This window comes from Mustelus asterias, unplaced genomic scaffold (genome assembly GCF_964213995.1).
Source record: "Mustelus asterias unplaced genomic scaffold, sMusAst1.hap1.1 HAP1_SCAFFOLD_3184, whole genome shotgun sequence".
In the NCBI taxonomy this organism is placed as follows: domain Eukaryota; kingdom Metazoa; phylum Chordata; class Chondrichthyes; order Carcharhiniformes; family Triakidae; genus Mustelus; species Mustelus asterias.
Genome location: NW_027593129.1, coordinates 16,957 through 38,027, shown reverse-complemented (window position 1 = coordinate 38,027; position 21,071 = coordinate 16,957). Strand labels below are relative to the sequence as shown.

Here is a 21,071-nt window from a genome sequence, read left to right as displayed (position 1 = left end):
GAAACTGGCAGCGGATTGCCTTACCCAGCCGCTGCCTCAGGGGAACAATGACAAAGCGGGCACTTGGGTTCTTGTCATCCATCACTGTCGTGACACCCACCCACTCCCGCTCCCAGTTCGCCACCAGCTGCTGTTTGAAGGAGCACTGAACCCGGTGGAATATCTTCACTGACTTTGTGTACAGATTGTTACAGTGCACCTGTGGGAGAGACAGAGTCAGTCAGGGACAGAGCGAGAATGGTGTGGGGGCAAGGGCTGTGGGGCAAGGGAGACGGGAGTGAGGGGAGAGAGAGAGGTGGGGTGTGAGCCTGAGTGGGGACAGAGGGCAACAAGGAGCACCGTCCTCGGAGACAAAAATCACAGAGATTAGAGTAAGACAGTTAGAGAAAGAGGGAAGCAGATACAGTGAAATTGTCCTACAGAAAGAGACAGATAGAGAAAGTGAGTGAGAGAGAAAGAGATGGATAGCCAGGGAGATAAAAAGGGTGGATAACAGAGAGAGAGAGCAAGTGACAGAGGGAGAGCGAGGCAGACGGGTTGCGAGAGTGAGTGTCAATAACAGAGAGGAATTTTTTGTTTTTGTTTCAGATTCAAGGATCTGCAGTAATTTGCTTTAATTTTCATATAGATGCATTCAGTGAGAGGGTGAGATAGAGACAGAAACTAAACACAGAGAGAGAGGGCGACAGACAGACAGCCAGAGGGAGGAATCTGAATTCAAACTGACCGTGTTTGAGAGTGGGGTCTTGTATAAGGAAGTGACATCAATGAGGTATTGGAAAGGCTGAATTGGCCTGTCTACATTCACCTTTTAATGTTCAGTTGAGAGAGAAGAATGTGTGTCAAACTGCAGAAAGACAACTGAATGTCACTCACTAATCAGCAGGACACACACACCGGCAGCGGGAGGGGGGAACCGAGCAGAGACGCATAACCCAAAGCAAACAATACACCAATCACAGGGTTTACAGGCAGAGGATTAGCTTTCTGAACCTGACCCAACACAGGGCCTCAGGAGCGTGAGTTTTGTGTCAGGCACACATCTTCACCCTCTTGGATAAAGACCTACTGCCAGGTGTGCACGGCAGAATGCACAATTTCGCTGCCCAAAAGCAGGTCTGACGGGGGTGAGCAATGGCATGTTTGTGACGGTTGGACAAGGCCAGTCAGAATGAGCAGGTATTCTGCTCGGATACCATACTAACCTCCCACTGGTGTGTCATCCTAACCGCTCTAGAGATGTCGCTGACTGCACACAGGGAGCAGCCAAGACACCTTCAGAACACCCTGGTGTCTTTGGAAACCACAAGAGTTTTCACTCCATCAATGTGCAGTTTGTATAACCACAACACCAACATCACGCACGGTTTGAGCGAGGTTCCCAGGAGGCTGCCTTCACCCAGGCACTAGCCAAACCTCGCTGTGCTCTTCACATCTTGAAGCAGAGAGAGTGGCTGGCTCCTGGGAGAGAAGGGCTATTGTCTGAAGATGTAGCTGATGGCACCCCTTTGGAGCCACGACAATGATGCCCCGCAGAGATTCAGCTGAACCGATCAGACAATGCAGCTATCCTCTAGCCAGCAATTGTGCTGTTGAGGGTGTACTCCAAGTCGTTGGGACAGATTTGGGAGCACCCTTCAGTATGCACCAGAGCAGCTACCCAGCTGGTGACCTGGTTCAGCATGGGGCAGGGGTGCAGAGTGTAATGCCACTTCAGAGAAGGGGGGGCAGGGACTTGAGGTGGCATGAACCCAGCAGCAGCGATACACATTGCTGCCCAGGTGTGCCTGGGAACACCTAATCTTCACTTAGACTGAACTCATTCACCCATCTGACAACTAGATTCTGAAAACATTTGGTGCCTGCAACCCCCTCAACACAAAACTACCGTACAATGGTCAAAACATCCCCGTCAGAGAGCCACTGCTCATCTTTCAGCCTTGTTGTCCATCACAAGTGTGTACACCTTTCATCAGCAGTGGGCAAAAATGGGTCATACAGGAAGATAGGAAACAAGATTTGAATCTTACAGAAAAACTACGTAGAGATTAAACAATTTAACACTGTTAAACATTTGTGAGCACACCTTTGTCAAGCTCCAAGCCTTTACTCTTCCTTGCACTTCAACAAGGTGCAACCCCTTCAGTGGGGGGGGGGGGGGGGGGGGAGAGAGAGAGAGAGACAGGCTGCTCAGATCCTGATCTGACTGAGCGATGCTCTCGCCCAATGGCCTCTCGGTTTGGTAACTCACAAGGGCCTCACCAAAGAATGTTTCAGCTGTAGCTGTGCAGGGGCTGCCTCAGTCACCAGGATGCATGCATGTGCATGTGCGCGCGCCTGTGTGTGTGTGAGGAGGGGAGGGGGAGGGGGGGGGTGGATTCTGCTGTCCTGCTCAGCACAGGAATCGTAGTAGGGATCACCGTTGACTTCTGATGGGATTCACTGATTTTGGGGTGATCGAGGCCGGGAAATCCCGCCCTACATCCCTCTGGCTGTCTACCAGCTGAGAATGGCCCAATGAACTTGGGAATGTCGTTACTGATGTAATGTAGGAAAGGCAGGAGTGAGACAGGCAGCTGGCCCGGGGGGTTGGGTAGTGAGAAACAGAGGTTGTGGGGGGCAGGGGCTGACAAGCGACCAATTTGATGCTCACCAACCTTCATGGCGGAGAAGTTCCTGCATTGGTCGAACTCGAACTCCAGCTCCACGTACTGCGCTGTGAAGGTGTCGTTGCTCCAGCCGACATAGTCATACCCGGGCCATACCCGGTGCTCATGGCTCTCAGTGAAATCATCCAGTCCCAGCACCCCATCTGTCAGCTGGCCCAGACCATCGTGACTGCGCCTGCGAGAGTGGCATCAATGAGACTTAACACAAGATCACCCCGGGGGAAGAAAACCCCCGCCCACAGACACCTCACTCCACCCAACCACTGGAGGGGCATCACGGCCCAGCTGGGAGCCACATTCACACTCACTGTACAAGTGATGGGTGCTTACCAAAGCTCCCATCCCTGATGTCAGAGAGAAGAAATACATGGTTCATACTGTACCTAAAACCAACCCAGCCCGCTGTGTAGAGGGGGATGCTCACTCTGCACGAAGCAGACATTAGCAGAATAAATCCCCGTGGTAACAAGTGCATTCAGTACCTTTGTCTTACCAAATCATATCTAATGTCTGGAATTTACAGACAGCCAATCTGATCAGTATTGGATTAAAATGCTCCATTATCACTTAAATATCGTAACAAAGAGCCTCACCTGGTGTCTTGGATTCCGTCATATGTGGAGTCATTGAGGTAGACGACTGCTGCTCCTGGCTTTCCGATCGTCTGTCCCACTGGCCCACTATAGGAGTACAGGCCGTCTAGACACAGAATGTGTAAATTAGGTCCACACGTGGAGCTGGTGGCTCAGTAACAAGAGCAAGGCAAACAGCAAGGGAAGTCTAGATTAAACAGCACTTATTTCAATACAAGAGGCCTGACAGGCAAGGCAGATGAACTCAGGGTATGGACAGGTACATGGAACTGGGATATTATAGCTATACTGAAACATGGCTAAGGAAGGGGCAGGACTGGCAGCTCAATGTTCCAGGGTACAGATGCTATAGGAAGAATAGAACAGGAGGTAAGAGAGGAGGGGAATTGCACTTTTGATTAGGGACAACATCACGGCAGTACTGAGGGGGGATACTTCTGAAGGTTCGCCCACTGAGTCTATATGGGTCGAACGGAGAGATAAGAAGGGGGAAATCACTGATAGGATTGTACTATAGGTCCTCAGTCAGCAGGAAATTGAGCATATGTGTAAGGAGATTACAGATAGCTCCAAGAAAAATAGGGTGGTAATAGTAAGGGATTTTAACTTTCCCAAAATTGACTGGGACAGCCACAATATTATAGGGTTGGATGGAGAGAAATTTGTTGTGTGTTCAGGAGGAATTTCTCATTCAGTATGTGGATGGCCCGACTACAAAGGGGGCAAAAGTTGACCTCCTCTTGGGAAATAAGGAAGGTCAGGTGACGTGTGCTAATGAGCGATCACTTTGGGACCAGTGAGCATAATTTTATTAGTTTTAAGATAGCTATGGAGAACAATAGGTCTGGCCCAAAAGTTACAAATTCTAAATTGGGGCAAGGCCAATTTTGATGGTATTAGACAGGAACTTTCAAAAGTTGATTGGGGGAATCTGTCAGCAGGCAAAGGGGTGGTTGGTAAGTGGGAGGCTTTCAAAAGTGTTAACCAGGGTTCAGGATAAGCACATTCCTTTTAGAGCGAAAGGCAAGGCTGGTAGAAGTAGGGAACCCTGGATGACTCGGGATATTGAGGACCTGGTCAAGAAGAAGGAGGCACATGACATGCATAGGCAGCTGTGATCAAGTGGATCCGCTGAAGAGTATAGAGGGTGTAGGAGAAGAGTTAAGAGCGAAATCAGGAGGGCAAAAAGGGGACACGAGATTGCTTTGGCAGATAAGGCGAAGGAGAATCCAAAGAGGTTCTACAAATACATAAAGAGCAAAAGAGTAAGGGAGGGAGTAGGACCTGTTGAGGATCAACAAGGTCATCTATGTGCAGATCCACAAGAGATGGTTGAGATCCTGAATGAATATTTCCCATCAGTATTTACTGTTGAGAAAGACATAGATGTTAGGGAACTTGGGGAAACAAATAGTGATGTCTTGAGGAGTGTACATATTACAGAGAAGGTGGTGCTGAAAGTCTTAAAGCGCATTGAAGTGGGGAAAAACAAAGATGGCTACATGACACAAAATGGCTGCCTGGCACATAAAAAGGTTACCTGGGAAAGAGACATTTAGCAGGCACTGACTTGTAGTGCAGACAGCTACTTGAAATTGAAACATACAGGACAGACAGTTATTTAAAGTTAAACATGCAGGGAACAAATACTGCAGGAAACAGCCAGGGCTTGAGGCACTTTTAAGATAAGGACAGATCTAGGACAATAAGGACTGATAAAGAGGTTAGCCACAAACGGGAACGGAAATACATAAATGCAGGAAAACCAATTACTGTATGTATAGACCGAAACTAAGTCATTGATAGGGAAAATGTACCCATTCTATGAAACAATGCAATGTTAAAAGCCAATGTCTGTATATGTCTGGCTGTAACGATGTGTTAACTATCGATCCTACTCAACTGTAACCATGTGTTAAATGGCTAATGTCCGGACTATCCATTGTCTGAAAAGTATAAAAATGAGCCACTCCTATTGTATCATTGAGAGAAGGGAGCTGCCTAAAGTACTGCAGAGTGACAGTGCCTTTTCTCCACGAAGCTTCGTCAAATAAAACTGTATTGTTGAACCTCCAGTCTGACTCCCAAGTGGCAATTTTCCCACAACAATTGGCGTAGTCGGCTAGGATCCTATTACTGGTAAGCTCCGATCGATTGGCCACGATCGGAAAGCCGGGGTAGAGATCACTGAATCTGTGGGAGTCAGACAAGGTCAAGAATACAGTTTGAAAGGGGTTAAACTTCAGGGGTATTTGTAGTAATAAATATTGTTGTATATGATATAGTGATAAGTACTAACTGCTGATAGTGATAAGTAACTGTTGCTTGTGCCGACCGACAAGAGGACAAGGTAGTGCCTGTCTCAAAAACCCAGCCTTAGACCAGCTGTTAAGAGGGGAAATCCCCCACGCGGTGGTCGGGAATTGAAGTGGGCAAAGAGACACCAAGGGCACTTAGGATTGTGAAGCACAAGTGGCAGAGGTCGGTTAACATCAAACTCTGTAGTGGCGAACAAATGCAGAGTTGCCATCTGATTGTATGAAAGTTTGTAAAGTTGGGAACTGTACTGTCAATGTTGTGAAAAGTGGGGCGGAAAAGGAGCTGATCAACTCTGACCTAAACCAGACTCCGGTGGAGAAGCACATTGCCGATGAGGTAATAGTGGGAGCCGTGAGTATAAACTGAAACCCTGTAACGAAAGTGAAACACAGTGCTAGAGTAGTAATAGTGGCCGGGGGTAGTGAAGTCCCTATGGTAGAGAGCACACTTTGCTCGGAAGTAATCGTGGCCGTACGGTGCCTAAAACACGTTGCCAAGGTGGCAATAGAGACCGAGGGTAGTGAAGTCTGCAAAATGGCAGATAATGAAGTAAAGAGAGGATTTGCAGGTTCTCTCATTGAAGTGTACATGACAGACAGGAAAGCATTAATAAAGAGGATGCAAAAGGATGGCTGGGATACTTCTCAGACCTTAGAGCAGCCGAGAAAGTGGATAGATAAAGAAAAGAGAAACAAGACAAAGAAGATAGGAGTATTGTTAATACATCAATTAGCTGGTCTAATTGAACAAGTAGTCGCCTCTACTAAGAAGTGGAGTGAAGATAAAGAAAAGGTTAGAGAATTAGAGTGAGGGAACTGGAGAAACAAAACCAGGTATTAGAAGAAAAGCAATGGAGAGGGAAACTGTTGCTCCACCTCCTTATGAGTCCACACAACAGGGACCAACCACTCCTCCAGAGGAGTGGGAAACGCTAGAACATAACTTAGCACCAGTAACCGGAGGGGGAACAGAGGTGCAGCCAAAGGCAAATTATAAACCCTTCACCCCAGGTGAGAGACAGCAGATAATGGCTTCCCTGGGTAAATTACAACTAGAAGCGCAAACACTAAATTCTGGGGAGAATTAGACACAATCTGGGTAGGACACCAATTACACCTGAGAGACATAGACCAGCTGGTCAGGGCAGCCTGTCCAGCGGATAAGTGGAGGCAGGTAGCAGGTGGACCCGCCGCTCCTCCAGCACAGGATTATAGTGGGGGACGGTGGACACATGCAGTCGCCCTAACATCGGAGATAGATGCCCAACAGACACCCTTCACCCAGTTTAAAGCAGAGATTCAGAGGGTATTAGGGAATGCTCCCACTAACTGGAGCAGAATTACCACAACCATACAGTTAAAAGGGGAAGGAGCTTCTGAATACGGGGAATGATTGTTCCAGGTATATCCAGAGTGCTCAGGACAAGGGAACCCAGGTCGAGGAGATCGAGCGTTCATCCAGGCTTTTAAAGATGGACTCTCTAGCGCTCACCAGGTCATCCTAAAAATGGGAGTGATTATGTCCCAAGATACCGATGAGTTGGTAGAGTGGGCTAGCGGTGTACCGGGAGAAGAGAAATCCCAGGCAAGAACAAGGCTAGAAAGAGTAGCAGCTTACAGTAACGGGAATGGAACAAAGTCTAAACGGACTTGCCACAATTGTGGCCGGCAAGGACACTTTGCGAGGGATTGCGGGGCTCCACGGAAAGGGAACAGATTTGGGAACAGTGGGAAACATTGCAGCCACTGTAATAAATATGGACACACAGAAGTAGTGTGTTGGAATAAGCATGGGAGACCCCCGACCCGATCCATGACCACAGCAGAACCGGAGGAACCACAGGACCTCCAGGGTCAGCAAGATTGACGGTCAGCAGCCCCCATTCACAAGGGTAAGAAGGAGGGAAGGATTTACGTGTCAGCACTAGTAGTGGGCAGGCAATGTGAGATGCTAGTGGACACAGGAGCATCCATATCTGTCACCAACCTACCCTTACCCACTACAAATAAAATGATTTACCTGACCGGGATAGGAGGGAACAAAACACCCGCCTACCTGAGCAAGACCACGTTAGTAGAGATAAATAATCTGTATATACCAATGAGGTTTTATGTGTGCAAAAATAACGAGGGTACAATAATGGGAAACGATCTGATGAAAGAATATGAGATTCTGATAGACTGTGGAAAGGGGGAATTAATCTGGCCGAGACAAAGTACTGCGGAGTGCCAGTGCCTTTTCTCCACGAAGCTTCGTCAAATAAAACTGTATTGTTGAAACCTCCAAGTCTGACTCCGAAGTAGCAATTTTCCCACAACAGCATCAAAGTAGATAAATCCCTGGGACCTGATGAAGTGTATCCCAGGACGTTGTGGGAGGCGAGGGAGGAAATTGCGGGTCCCCTCGCAGAGATATTCGACAGGTGAGGTGCCTGAAGATTGGAGGGTGGCAAATGTTGTGCCTTTGTTTAAAAAGGGCTGCTGGGACAAGCCTGGGACCTACAGGCCGGTGGGCCTAAAATTTTGTAGTGGGTAAGTTGTTGGAAGGTATTTTGAGAGACAGGATCGACAAGCATTTAGAAAGGCAAGGACTGATTAGGGAGTCAGCATGGCTTTGAGAGTGGAAAATCATGTCTCAAGTTTGATTGAGTTTTTTGAAAGGGTAACCAATAAAGTAGATGAGGGCAGTGCAGTTGATGTTGTCTACATGGACTTTAACAAGGCCTTTGACAAGGTACCACACGGTAGGTTGTTGCATAAGGATAAATCTCACGGGACCAGGGTGAGGTAGCCAAATGGATACAAAATTGGCTTGATGACAGACGACAGAGGGTGGTAGTAGAGGGTTGTTTTTCAAACTGGAGGCCTGTGACTAGCGGTGTGCCTTCGGGATCAGTGTTGGGTCAACTGTTATTTGTCATTTATATTAATGATTTGGATGAGAATTTAGGAGGCATGGTTAGTAAGTTTGCAGATAACACCATAGTGGCATAGTGTACAATGAAGGTTATCTAGGATTGCAACGGGATCTTGATCAATTGAGCCAATGGACTAATGAATGGCAGATGGAGTTTAATTTAGATAAATGTGAGGTAATGCATTTTGGTAGATCGAACCAGGGCAGGACTTACTCAGTTAATGGTAGGGTGTTGGGGAGAGTTATAGAACAAAGAGATCTAGGAGTACAGGTTCATAGCTCCTTGAAAGTGGAGTCACAGGTGGACAGAGTGGTGAAGGCGGCATTCAGCATGCTTGGTTTCATTGGTCAGAACATTGAATACAGGAGTTGGAGTTGTAGAAGACATTGGTAAGACCACAATTGGAATACTGTGTACAGTTCTGGTCACCCTATTATAGAAAATATATTAAACTAGAAAGAGTGCAGAGAAGATTACTAGGGTGCTACTGAGACTCGATGGTTTGAGTTATAAGGAGAGGCTGGATAGACTGGGAATTCTTTCCCTCGAACATAGGAGACTTGGGGTGATCTTATAGAGGTCTATAAAATAAGGAGGTGCATAGATCAGCTAGATAGTCGATATCTTTTCCCAAAGGAAGGGGAGTCTAAAACTAGAGGGCATAGGTTTAAGGTGAGAGATACAAAAGGGTCCAGAGGGGCAATTTTCTCTCACAGAGGGTGGTGAGTGTCTGGAACAAGCTGCCAGAGGTAGTAGTGGACGCGGGTACAATTTTGTCTTTTAAAAAGCATTTAGACAGTTACATAGGTAAGATGGGTATCGAGGGATATGGCCCAAATGCTGGCAATTGGGACTAGCTTAGTAGTTTAAAAAAAAGGCGGCATGGACAAGTTGGGCCGAAGGGCCTGTTTCCATGCTGTAAACCTCTATGACTCTATGCTGAGTGTGTGCACAGGCAATTCAGAAACCTGTCTGTTGTGTATTTCTTGTACATCAGAGTTTGAGCAGTGATTGCTGGTCTAGCATTTCCCAGTGGCAGATGTTAGGCTAACTGATCTCCAGTTTCCTGCTTTCTGTTTCCCTCCTTTCTTGAATAGTGATGTTATATTTGTATTCTCACTGCTGTAAATCCTACAGGAACGAAAACACAGAACTTAGGAACCGAGGTAACCTGGAGACAGGTACAGAGTGCTCAGAATGAACCCATAATTTATTATGATTCAATGAGCCTCCCTACTTCAAACTTTAACCCACAGGCCAGGAATATTGAAGGAGATGGACTCACCGATCCAGACACAGCCATAGAGCTCCAGCCGCATACACACACTTGATGGCTGCTCAGTCATTGGGATCACTCGCACATAGCGAGCAATGATCGGAGGGCGCAGGTCTTTCAGAACTATATCGTAAGTGTTAACATTTCCAGAAATAATCTGCAGGATGAGGATGTGACAGAGGTTAGAAGGTGCAAAGTGGGAAATGGACCTGTGGGAAAATGAGGGAAATGAAAGTGCCTGAAGCTGCAGAAGGATAAAACACAATCAGCGAGGCTTTTCATCCAAGTTTATTATGCTGATCCCGACTCCAATCCGGCCAAAGTTTATGGATGGCACAGAGGAACAGTGGTTATCACTGCTACCTCATAGCACCAGGGACCCGGGTTTGATTCCCAGCTTGGGTCACTGTGTGTGGAGTTTGCACGTTCTCCCCGTGTCTGCATGGGTTTCCTCCGGGTGCTCCAGTTTCCTCCCACAGTTCAAAGATGTGCAGGTTAGGTTGATTGGCTAAGTTAAATTGTCCCTTAGTGTCCCAGGATGTGTATGTTAGAGGGATTAGCAAGGTAACTATGGGGGAGGCTCTGGGGATAGAGCCAGGCTGGCATTGTTGTCGGTGCAGACTCGATGGGCTGAATGGCCTCCTTCTACACTATGTTTTCTATGGTTTATTATCCTGATCACGATCCCAATCTGATCAAGTTTAACCTGATCCCTAGCCCAGTGTTGATCTACTCTCGGTGTCTCAGACTGCTCGAGGCAGCGGGTGGTTAAGCGCTGGTAAGATTCAGGAGGTACATTCCTCACCTGCTTCCCCTGACGGTCCTTCCAGGTTATCCAACGCCTTCCATCCCGGCTGTAATCCAGTTTGTAAGCACGGGCAAACTCGTTGCCACTACCGTAGGCATGGCGCCCCTGTGTGCCAAGCAAGGTGATGAAGTGGAACTTGTGGAGGTCAATTTGCAGGTACTCCACACTGTCAGGGTACAGCAGGTCGACTGGACACCAGGCTCCATCAGCCCTCTCATTCTCCAGTCTGAAAGACAATGCAGAGCACTTGCATGACTGCACCAGCAGGGGTCAGTAAGAAACCATATTAACCCAGCAGCAGCAACAAGGATGAACTGCCTCGAGCAGTTTACACATCCTATTGCACAGCAGCCAGAAAGGATAACACATCCCCTAACATCTAAACAAGCTGATTCCCACTAAATCCTCCTCCGCTCCATCCCCAGCATCCTCTGCAATTCCAACGACCTGGGTCCAGTTCCATGAGCACTGGCAGACTATCAAGAACGAAACCAGGTCAGCATTCATTAACTTAACCGTAGGCAAAGGATTCGACTGTGAGATCAACAAAGCCATACTCGCAACTGCCCTCATCCTTAGAAACACTGGCACTCCACAGATACACACAAATACACTGGCACAATGACTGTCACAGAATCCATCACCCCCATGCACCCACAACCTCGCCGGCAGACTCCCCTCAACCTTGCTTCTACTTTCTCAGAAGACTAAGGAAATTTGGCATGTCAGCTATGACTCTCACCAACTTTTACAGATGCACCATAGAAAGCATTCTTTCTGGTTGTATCACAGCTTGGTATGGCTCCTGCTCTGCCCAAGACCGCAAGGAACTACAAAAGGTCATGAACGAAGCCCAATCCATCTCGCAAACCAGCCTCCCATCCATTGACTCTGTCTACACTTCCCGCTGCCTCGGAAAAGCAGCCAGCGTAATTAAGGACCCCACGCACCCCGGACATTCTCTCTTCCACCTTCTGGAAAAAGATACAAAAGTCTGAGGTCACGTACCAACCGACTCAAGAACAGCTTCTTCCCTGCTGCTGTCAGACTTTTGAATGGACCTACCTCGCATTAAGTTGATATTTCTCTACACCCTAGCTATGACTGTAACACTACATTCTGCACTCTCTCCTTTACTTCCCTATGTACGATATGCTTTATCTGCCTGTATAGTGCGCAAGAAACAATACTTCCCCGCATTTTCTACGTGCGCGCGCCCACATGCACCCATGTGCATGTACACGCACGCACACATGCTTCAGGGAGTCACTTGCAAGGAGCAATCACAGGAATACCCAATGTCACTGGACAATTGTAAAATTCCTGCAGCAAAAAGTGAAACCAATTGTCCTGACTTTATCTGTTCATCAACTCAATCACAAGACTGATGGGCTGGCAATATTCCCTTTCTGAGCCCACCATCTCACCCAAAGATTGGAATGGAGGAAAATTCCAGGCTTGGCAGCAGAGGGAGGGAAAATCCTGGCTGGGGTTTAAGGAATAAAATGCAGACAGAAGCCTGTCTCCAGATTAACTCAACCCAAATGCCCCAGTCCTCAGAACCTGAGGGGAGAGCCAAACCACATTTAATAATTGCACAAAGTGTGGTGCTGAGCAGGGCAGCACTCACCACTGAATTTAACTGACAGATATTCTAAATAATAATTTGTGATATATATGTTAATGTTTTAAGCTTAAATGCAGGCAGTATGATTTCGAAGCTTGCAGCTGATGCAAAATTCACATCGGATTACATGGTAAATAGAGCACAGAAATAAACTGGGCCAACCAGTTCCCGTTCAATTCAGCTCCATTCAAACCTCCTCCCATCTTTCCTCGTCCAAATCTATCTTCACAACTTTCTATTCCCGTCTTCCTCACATGCTTGTCTAGTTTCCCCTTAAATGTAAAGCATTCAATCCAACCACCCCCTGTGCGACAGGCCCATACCCTCCGCACCCCCTGCGGGGGGGTGGGCCTGGCCTGTACACTCCACACCCCCTGCGGGGGGGTGGGCCTGGCCTGTACCCTCCCCGCCCCCTGCGGGAGGCGAGGCCCGCATCCTTCCCACTTCCCGTGGGAGTGAGTCCCACCATCTCCCCAGTTCCCATGGGAGTGAGTCCCACAATCTCCCCACTCTCTGCGTGAAGTAGTTTCTTCTGAATTCCCTACTGGATTTCATAGAATCAGAGTTTTTACAGCACAGCATGAGACCCTTCAGCCTATCATGACTGCACCGGCCATCAAGCCCCTATCCCATTTTCCAGCGCTTGGTCTGTAGCCTTGCATGATATGGTGTTTCAAGTGCTCATCCAAATGCTTCTTCAATGTTGTGGGGGTTCCTGCCTCTATCACCCTTTCAGACAGCGAGTTCCAGATTCCCACCACCTTCTGGGTGAAAACGCTTTTCCTCAAATCCCTTCTAAATCTCCTGCCCCTTATCTTAAATCGATGCCCCCTGGTTATTGACCCCTCTGCTAAGGGGAAAAGTTCCTCCCTATCTATGTCCCTCATCAAGTTACACCTCAATCAGGTCCTCCCTCAGCCTTCTCTGCTCCAAGAAACAACCCCAGCCTAACCAGCCACTCTTCATAGCTGAGACGCTCCAGCCAGGCAACACCCTGGTGAATCTCCTCTGCGCCCTTTCTTGATAACCTTTCATAATTTTAAAAGCCTTTCTAAGGTCCCCCCCCACCGATGTCTAACTCCAGGAGAACTCCCAGAGCCCAAGCTTCTCCATCTGGGACCATTTCATCCCTCCCAAAAAAAAGACTCAGACTGTCAGTTCTTTCCTGATACGTATTTGTGGCATCTTCCTTGTAAATCTTTCCTGCACCCTCTTTTTACAACATGCCAACCAGAACTGCATGTAGTACTGGTCTAACCAATGTCCGGTGCAGATTTAGCATAACTTCACTAATTTTAGTTGATTGGGTAAACCCAAAGCAGCACAGTGCTGTTAGGGAGGGAGTTCCAGGATTTTGACCCAACAACAGTAAAGGAACGGCGATAAAGTTCCAAGTCAGGATGGTGTGTGGGTACGGACGAGAATTTGCAGGCGGTGATGTTCCCATGTATCTGTCGCCCTTGTCTTTCCAGGTGGTGGAGGTCACGGGTTTGGAAGATGCTGCTGAAGATGCTGTTCCTTCACCGTTAGTGACTACACCTCAAGAGTATCTCATGGGCTGCAAAGTGTTTAGGAAACATCCCGAAGCTGTGAAAGGTGCAAGGCTTTCATTCCTAAAGGTTGGCAAGCTGACTGATGATTGCTGTATATATCACTCATGCTCATTTACTTGTTAAAGTCTGCTTTCTGAAAGTGAGGGAGATGTTCCTGAGGAGGCGAAGGATATTTCCCCACCTTGCCTCTGATCAAACTCACTTCCTGTTGTCTGATTTTATTTGGGCTTTACCTGTTCTTTTTTACTTGAGGTTTTACTGAGAGAAATAGTCTGGAAACCTGTTGATTCTTAAAAATCACAAGAATTATAGAATCTTACAGTACAGGAGGCGACCATTTGGCCCAGAGAGTCTGCACCGACCACAATCCCACTCAGGCCCTATTCCTGTAACCCCACATATTTACCCTACTAATCCCCCTGGCACTAGGAAGGACGTGGAGGCATTGGAGAGAGTGCAGAGAAGGTTTACCAGGATGTTGCCTGGTATGGAGGGTCTTAGCTATGAGGAGAGATTGGGTAGACTGGGGTTGTTCTCCTTGGAAAGACGGAGAATGAGGGGAGATCTAATAGAGGTGTACAAGATTATGAAGGGTATAGATAGGGTGAACAGTGGGAAGCTTTTTCCCAGGTCGGAGGTGACGATCACGAGGGGTCACGGGCTCAAGCTGAGAGGGGCGAAGTATAACTCAGATATCAGAGGGACGTTTTTTACACAGAGGGTGGTGGGGGCCTGGAATGCGCTGCCAAGTAGGGTGGTGGAGGCAGGCACGCTGACATCGTTTAAGACTTACCTGGATAGTCACATGAGCAGCCTGGGAATGGAGGGATACAAACGATTGGTCTAGTTGGACCAAGGAGCGGCACAGGCTTGGAGGGCCGAAGGGCCTGTTTCCTGTGCTGTACTGTTCTTTGTTCTTTAGGGGAAATTTAGCCTGGCCAATCAACCTAACCCGCACATCTTTGGACTGTGGAAGGGAACCAGAGCACCTGGAGGAAACCCATGCAGACACAAGGAGAATGTGCAGACTCCATACAGACAGTGACCCGAGGCCAGAATCAAACCCGGGTTCCCTGGCGCTGTGAGGCAGCAGTGCTAACCACTGTGCCAACCACTGTGTCACCGTGCCGCCCCTAAAGGTCGGAAAATCTTTTACAAAGCGTCACAGGATGGGACAATGTCTAGGCAAAAGCCCACATGACTGGGATGAGTTAGAGTGAGGTACGAAAGGGTGGGATTGCTGTCCGTGTTCTTGTATACGTGGCGTCATGGAACAGCATTTCTCTATCAGGCATCCAAGCCAGAGCTTTTCAGCTGGTGCCAAGGGTCTGATAGATACATTCAACACAGCCTCAGAGAATAAGACGACGATGGAGTGAAAATGGAGACTGAAACAGTCGCTCATCAGAGGAGACACATCCCTGGTGATGGACAAGGCCGGCGGGGGGGCGGGGTGTTGCTCTTATTGGGGTCAGGGTGAAGGGCCAGGGGACTGCCCAACAGATACCCAAGACACTAATATCTATTGGGATGGAGGACTGACACACACACTACGCAAGGGCTGCTAGGACCAGATCCCTGATTGTACACTCACCTGCCAAATCGGGCTGCGGTTGATCCGTACCACTCACTGGAAGCAGTGATGTCTTCATCTGGGATGGTGCCATCCTGCATTCCCAAAGCATAACGGCACAGGCCTGTGGGAATAAAGGACACCTCAGTAACAGCTAAATGGTCTCCAAACTGGGGAAATACAAAATTACACTTCACACAGAATAAATCCCACTGAAGCAAACATGACCACTGTGTTGGTATGCTCTATCAAGAAGCAACAATTGCTGCAGAATTAGTCCAAATAGTTTTTCTCAGGCAGTGCATTCCAGACAACAACAACATTTTAACTGCCCTTGCGCAGTGCTGGGTTTATGTTACTGGATTAGTAATCCTGAGAGCATTCAAATCCCACCATGACAGAATGTAAATTTGAATGATATTGAAAAGAATGTTAGAGATAAATATCTGGGGATAGAGTTTCCACTTTGGGTGCAATCAGGAATCTGAGTGAAAATTACATGAGTTCACCAAAGACAAGTTATGGTTCCAGTCCAATACTGTTGCATAATCACAGATGTCAAATCTTCCATGAACCAGTGCAAACGCACTGTTTTTGAACATATCTGGTGTACTTTTTACATTAGAAATTATTCCATAATATATTGAAGAGCAATAAATCCGATGCAGTTTTATGATTACAGCTAGAAATGGATTTAAACTTTTTAATCCGTGCCCAATATACCATCTGAGAGTGACCTGATTTTAAACTATAGAAAATAACTTTAAAGATTGGACAAAACCAGTGTAACGCACTTAAAGCTTGCAGAAATCCCGCTGGATATAGTTCCCTCGATTTAGATCAAATTGTCCTGGAAAAACCGATGTAACCCAGTGGAAACTCTACCCCATTTGCCCCCAGGTAAAAGAATGGTGACCAAGTACTGGATTGTCACTAACACACTTTAGGGAAGGAATCCTTACCCACTCTGCCCTCCGTGGCTTCAGTCCCACTCTAACATTGGTGGAGATGTGGGAAGGGGCCCCAGCGTAGTGGTGATGTCACTGGACGAGTAATCCAGAGGCCCAGGCTAATGCTCTGGGGACATGGGGTCAAATCCCACCGTGGTGGAATTTTAATTGAATTAATTAATAAATCTGAAATAAAATCCTGATCTTAGTAATGGTGACCATGACAACTACCATCAACTGATGTGAAAACCCATCTGGTTCACTCATGTCCTTGAGAAAAAGAAATCTGCCTCCTGACCTGGCCTGGCCTACCCGTGACTCCAGACACACAATAATGTCCTCTGTAATGTCCGAGCAAGTCATTCAGTTCAACGGCTTTTAGGGATGGGCAACAAATGCTGGCCTTCTCAGCAATGCCCCGCAGCCCATCAAAGAATAAAAGAGAAGGATGGGAGGCGGGGAGAAGAGTTGGGAGTTCATTGCAGATCAGTATGACTTAAAGAAGTCTCCTTAATCTTCTGTAAGTTAACCATAAGTCTTTATTAACTACTGGAGCTATTTACACATGTACAATAAAGGGCAGAAGTGAGGAATTGCCCCAATATTTATCACAGAATCTCTACAGTACAGAAGGAGGCCATTCAGCCCATCGAGTCTGCATTGACCACAATCCCACCCAGGCCCTATTCCCGTAACCCCTCGTATTTACCCTGTAAGCTCCCTGACACTCGGGGCAATTTAGCATGGCCAATCAACCAAACCCACACATCTTTGGAGTGTGGGAGGAAACTGGAGCACCTGGAGGAAACCCACGCAGACACGGAGAGAACTTGCAAACTCCACACAGACAGTGACCCGAGGCCAGAATTAAACCTGGGTCCCCGGCATTGTGAGGTAGCAGTGCTAACCACTGAGCCACCGTGCCACCCTTAGGTCCATGCACATCTCTGTACAACACCACGCTGACCCCCAGCTCTGGGTCACATGGCTTCTTGCATCACTGTGTGGGCGGTACTCTTCTCAGCTCCACATTAACCCTCTCTGTGCCAGACCACTACACTACAGCCAACACCTTCAGTAATAAGTGAGCGAGTGTCAGCAAGAGGCAGCATCCCAACTGAGCTTCAAACTGTCACAGCAGGAATCCCTGCATCATTCCACAAGCAACATCCCTGCAGTAACCACACTGCCCCACAATGCCCCAATTCAAGCCAGTTGACTTGGCTTAGAGAAGGACCGGATGGACTGTCATGTTCTGACTGATTACTGGATTAGTGGAACCCCCTCGATAAACAGATGGGGCAACTCAAACCAGGATTACTGAACATTGGAAATTCCCAGAATTTCTTACCAGGATTGACTTGAGCTTTAGAATTCCCAGGATAGTGAAGCATCAGCAGGAAGCACCAAAGCATTATTGGTAGGAAGGCACTGCTCAGGCTAAGAAAGAGTTGACTTTGCAAAAAAGGAGGTTCTGGACTACATCTCTGTAAAGAAAGGAAGGAAACGGAATAATCACCAGCAACAGGAGTCAGGGAATAATCACCACAAATATCAAGGAGGGAATAAACAGGATGATAACTGGAACAACAGCCAGGGAGTAAAAGGAATAATTACCAGGAATATCAAGCGTCGAGAATGGAGCTGGAGGGTGTCTGTTGCTCTGCCCACCCAGCTGTACAATAACAAGCTTTGTTTCCATCATTGCTGGCCTTTGTGTTGTCCAAGTACTGAGTCTCCCCTGACTCAGTGATGGATGTAATAGCTCTGGTCAATACTGTGCAAACACAGGCTTGGCAGCACTCAGTACATTCCTGCACAAAATCCCTTCCAGCTTTTCTCTCCCTCTCTCCCGCTGACTCCTTCCAACCAGGTTGATGTCACATCAGAAACTAAAAGTCCCTGAACAGTTTGCCAATGTCACTGTGTTGGGGCCAGAGGACACGTGGTCTATTGCAGCCTCATTCAGCCCTGGAAACGAGGCCAAGAAAGCTGCTCAGACAGGTCCCTTGGCAATGAATTCTGAACACATCAGTAGTGGCACGAAGGAGTGTAACAAGACTACATGGACTGTGCCATTGTTTTTGTGTTTTGCAATCAGCAGGCTGCACTTGGGTCAGTTTGCGGACAAATAAACTTTTCATTAATCCCAGTGCCTCCTTCTAGATAAACATACAGCCTGTTCTGGGCATGACAGCTGCTGACTCACTCACTAACTACCCACCAGCCTGTAGAAAGAGATGCTCTCTTCCCTTCAGTTTAAACATGTTGGTTAGTTTAGTGGAAAGTAAAGACAGTAAAAACATCGAAGAGAGTTTGCCATCCACCACACAGCAGATAACCTCACCCGTCTAACACAGTCCATCAGAGACTCTAAAATAAAGCAAAATACTGCAGGTACTGGAAATCTGAAATTTAGTTTCTGTAGGGTCACACCAACTCAAAACTTTAACTGTTTCTTTTCCCACAGATACCGGCAAACCTGCTGAGTTTTCCAGAATTTCTATTTCTATTTTGGCCAGCACAGTGGTGAGCACTGCTGCCTCACAGCGCCAAGGGTCCAGATTCAATTCCAGCCTCAGGTCACTGTCTGTGCGGAGTCTGCACATTCTCCCTGTGTCTGTGTGGGTTACCTCCCACAGTCCAAAGATGTGTAGGTTAGGTGGATTGGCCATGCTAAATGCGCAGGGTTATTTTTTGGCAGGGGGGGGCTCTTTCAGAGTTAGTGTACACTTGATGGGCTGAATGGCCTCCTTCTATAAGACTGTAATTGACAGTCAATAGTTCTGGAGGTGCCAGCAGATTGTGTACAGTCTGTGTGCACACCCCACCATCCTCCTTCAAGTACCTACTCCCAGCTCTGTAAATTTAATTATGTTCCAAAGTCATAGAACAGAATCAGAATCATAGAATCCCAACAGTGCAGAAAGAGGTCATTTGGCCCATCAAATCTGCACCAACTCTCTGACAGAACATCTTACCCAGATCCTTTTCTCCATCCCACACATTTACCACGGCTAATCCACCCAAGTCCTCTGACAATTTGACCAGAATTGCAATGGAACGCCAAGGGAACACAGTTAACTGCGAGCTCACCAGTGGCTTATCAGTCCCCATGATGTGTGTCCAATCTTTTCTGCGGGTAACAGAACATTTTAAACAGGGTCTGAACATTAAACTGGATCTGAATGTCAGGCATCACACCAATAGGTACTTCCCCGGGTGTCTCGTGTGTGAAGAGAAAACTAGCCAATGTGACAATCACCAGCCTCTCTGATCTTCTGGAAACTTCCATTATGTCAGGGTCATATTAAGCCACAGCTTTCTCCCGAGACCCTGTACAATTATTGCTATACATCACTGATCTATAAGGGACGGATGAGGAGCCTGTAGTTGTTTACTTTTTAAAACTCTAAGGGAATAGAGGGATTAGATCCTGATAATAATGAGTGCCACAGTTGGTAGCACTCCAGCCTCAGAGTCAGGTAGTCAAGGGTTAAAACTCATTTCAGCAGGAGCTCAACTGGCCAAGATGGAGATGTGAAAGTGAGGCAGCTTCCTCAGGTGGATCTAAAGGATCCCCACACAACATTTCAACAGAGTGTCCTATTGAATATTCTCACTAAAACAGATGATCTGGTCATTTTCACTCTGTTTGTGGGATCTTGCTGTACACAAACTGCTGCCAGGCTTCTTACATTACAACAGTGACTACACCTCAGCAGCCCCATTGGCTGTCAAGTTTTCTGAGACACCTTGAGGTTGTGACAGGCGATTTATAAATACAAATGACATGTGCTGGAGTTTAGGAGGCATCGGGAAGTGTGGGGTTAACTGATTTCTACATTAGGAGCGAACATGTGAAATGAATTATTCAAGTCAGCACGGAAACCAAGTGTGTGAACAGATTTCAGGGCAGATTGGAGAGATAACTGAGGGGCAAGTCAGTGTCCCTGCAGACTAAATCTGGCAGTCTTTGGCCCAAGTCAATGCAGCCCAATCTGACATCCCTCCCTGAAACTCCTTCCAGGGCCCTCAATTCAGGTCAGAACTGCCCCCCTCCCCTCCCACAGGAAATGCTCACATTCTTCATTTCATATCAATTAACCCTTGCACCCCCGTCTGAAAACACCACTTGCAGACCCTGCCCCCATTTCCCTCCCCGTTTATTGCCCCATTCCCCTTCCTCTCTATTGCTGCCATTGTTCCCCAGTGACACAGGATCCAAGCCAGTTATCAATGTCCCAGTTCAGAGCTGCTCTAAGAATTTAATTATCCCAGCTCCTTTATAATGTAGGTCGGAACTCTTACTCTCTTTCCCTGTCCACACAGCACCTGCTAGCGGCACAGGGGTAATAGCAAGGACAGAGGGGTCCGAATCTTGTCCAGTAGGAGTGGGGAAAGGTGAGGAAACGATGGTCCACAAAGGTAATTACGATTGTCACCCCTCCCCAGAACCAATCAGTACAGATGCAGCAGTCCATCCAAAAGGGGTGAATCCCAGTGTCAGAACGCCACATGCCAGAGAGACACTCCTGGAATCCTCATAGCACGGTAGCACAGTGGTTAGCACTGCTGCCTCACAGCACCAGGGATCCGGGTTCAATTCCCAGCTTGGGTCACTGTCTGTGCAGAGTCTGCACATTCTCCCCATGTCTGCCTGGGTCTCCACTGGGTGCTCTGATTTCCTCCCACAGTCACAAAGATGTGCGGGTTAGGTTGAAAGGCCATGCTAAATTTCCCCTTGGTGTCGGGGGGGGGGGGGGGGGGGAGCAGGGTAAATATG

General features: G+C 47.6%; 1 protein-coding gene across 1 annotated transcript in view; it reads right to left on the bottom strand.

Annotated features, from left to right (window-relative positions):
* Positions 1-4: 4 nt before the first annotated feature.
* The window catches only part of LOC144490343 (discoidin domain-containing receptor 2-like), a gene marked incomplete at its 3' end in the record, with an annotated part of 32,867 nt that continues 11,800 nt past the window's right edge, over positions 5-21,071 (bottom strand). Inside the window, exons 2-8 of the mRNA XM_078208108.1 lie at positions 17,637-17,772; positions 15,357-15,459; positions 10,580-10,808; positions 9,784-9,931; positions 3,263-3,368; positions 2,658-2,844; positions 5-199 (exon numbers count right to left, since the gene is read on the bottom strand). Coding sequence (XP_078064234.1) covers positions 5-199; positions 2,658-2,844; positions 3,263-3,368; positions 9,784-9,931; positions 10,580-10,808; positions 15,357-15,459; positions 17,637-17,700 — 1,032 coding nt within the window. The remainder of the gene's footprint in view (positions 200-2,657; positions 2,845-3,262; positions 3,369-9,783; positions 9,932-10,579; positions 10,809-15,356; positions 15,460-17,636; positions 17,773-21,071) is intronic.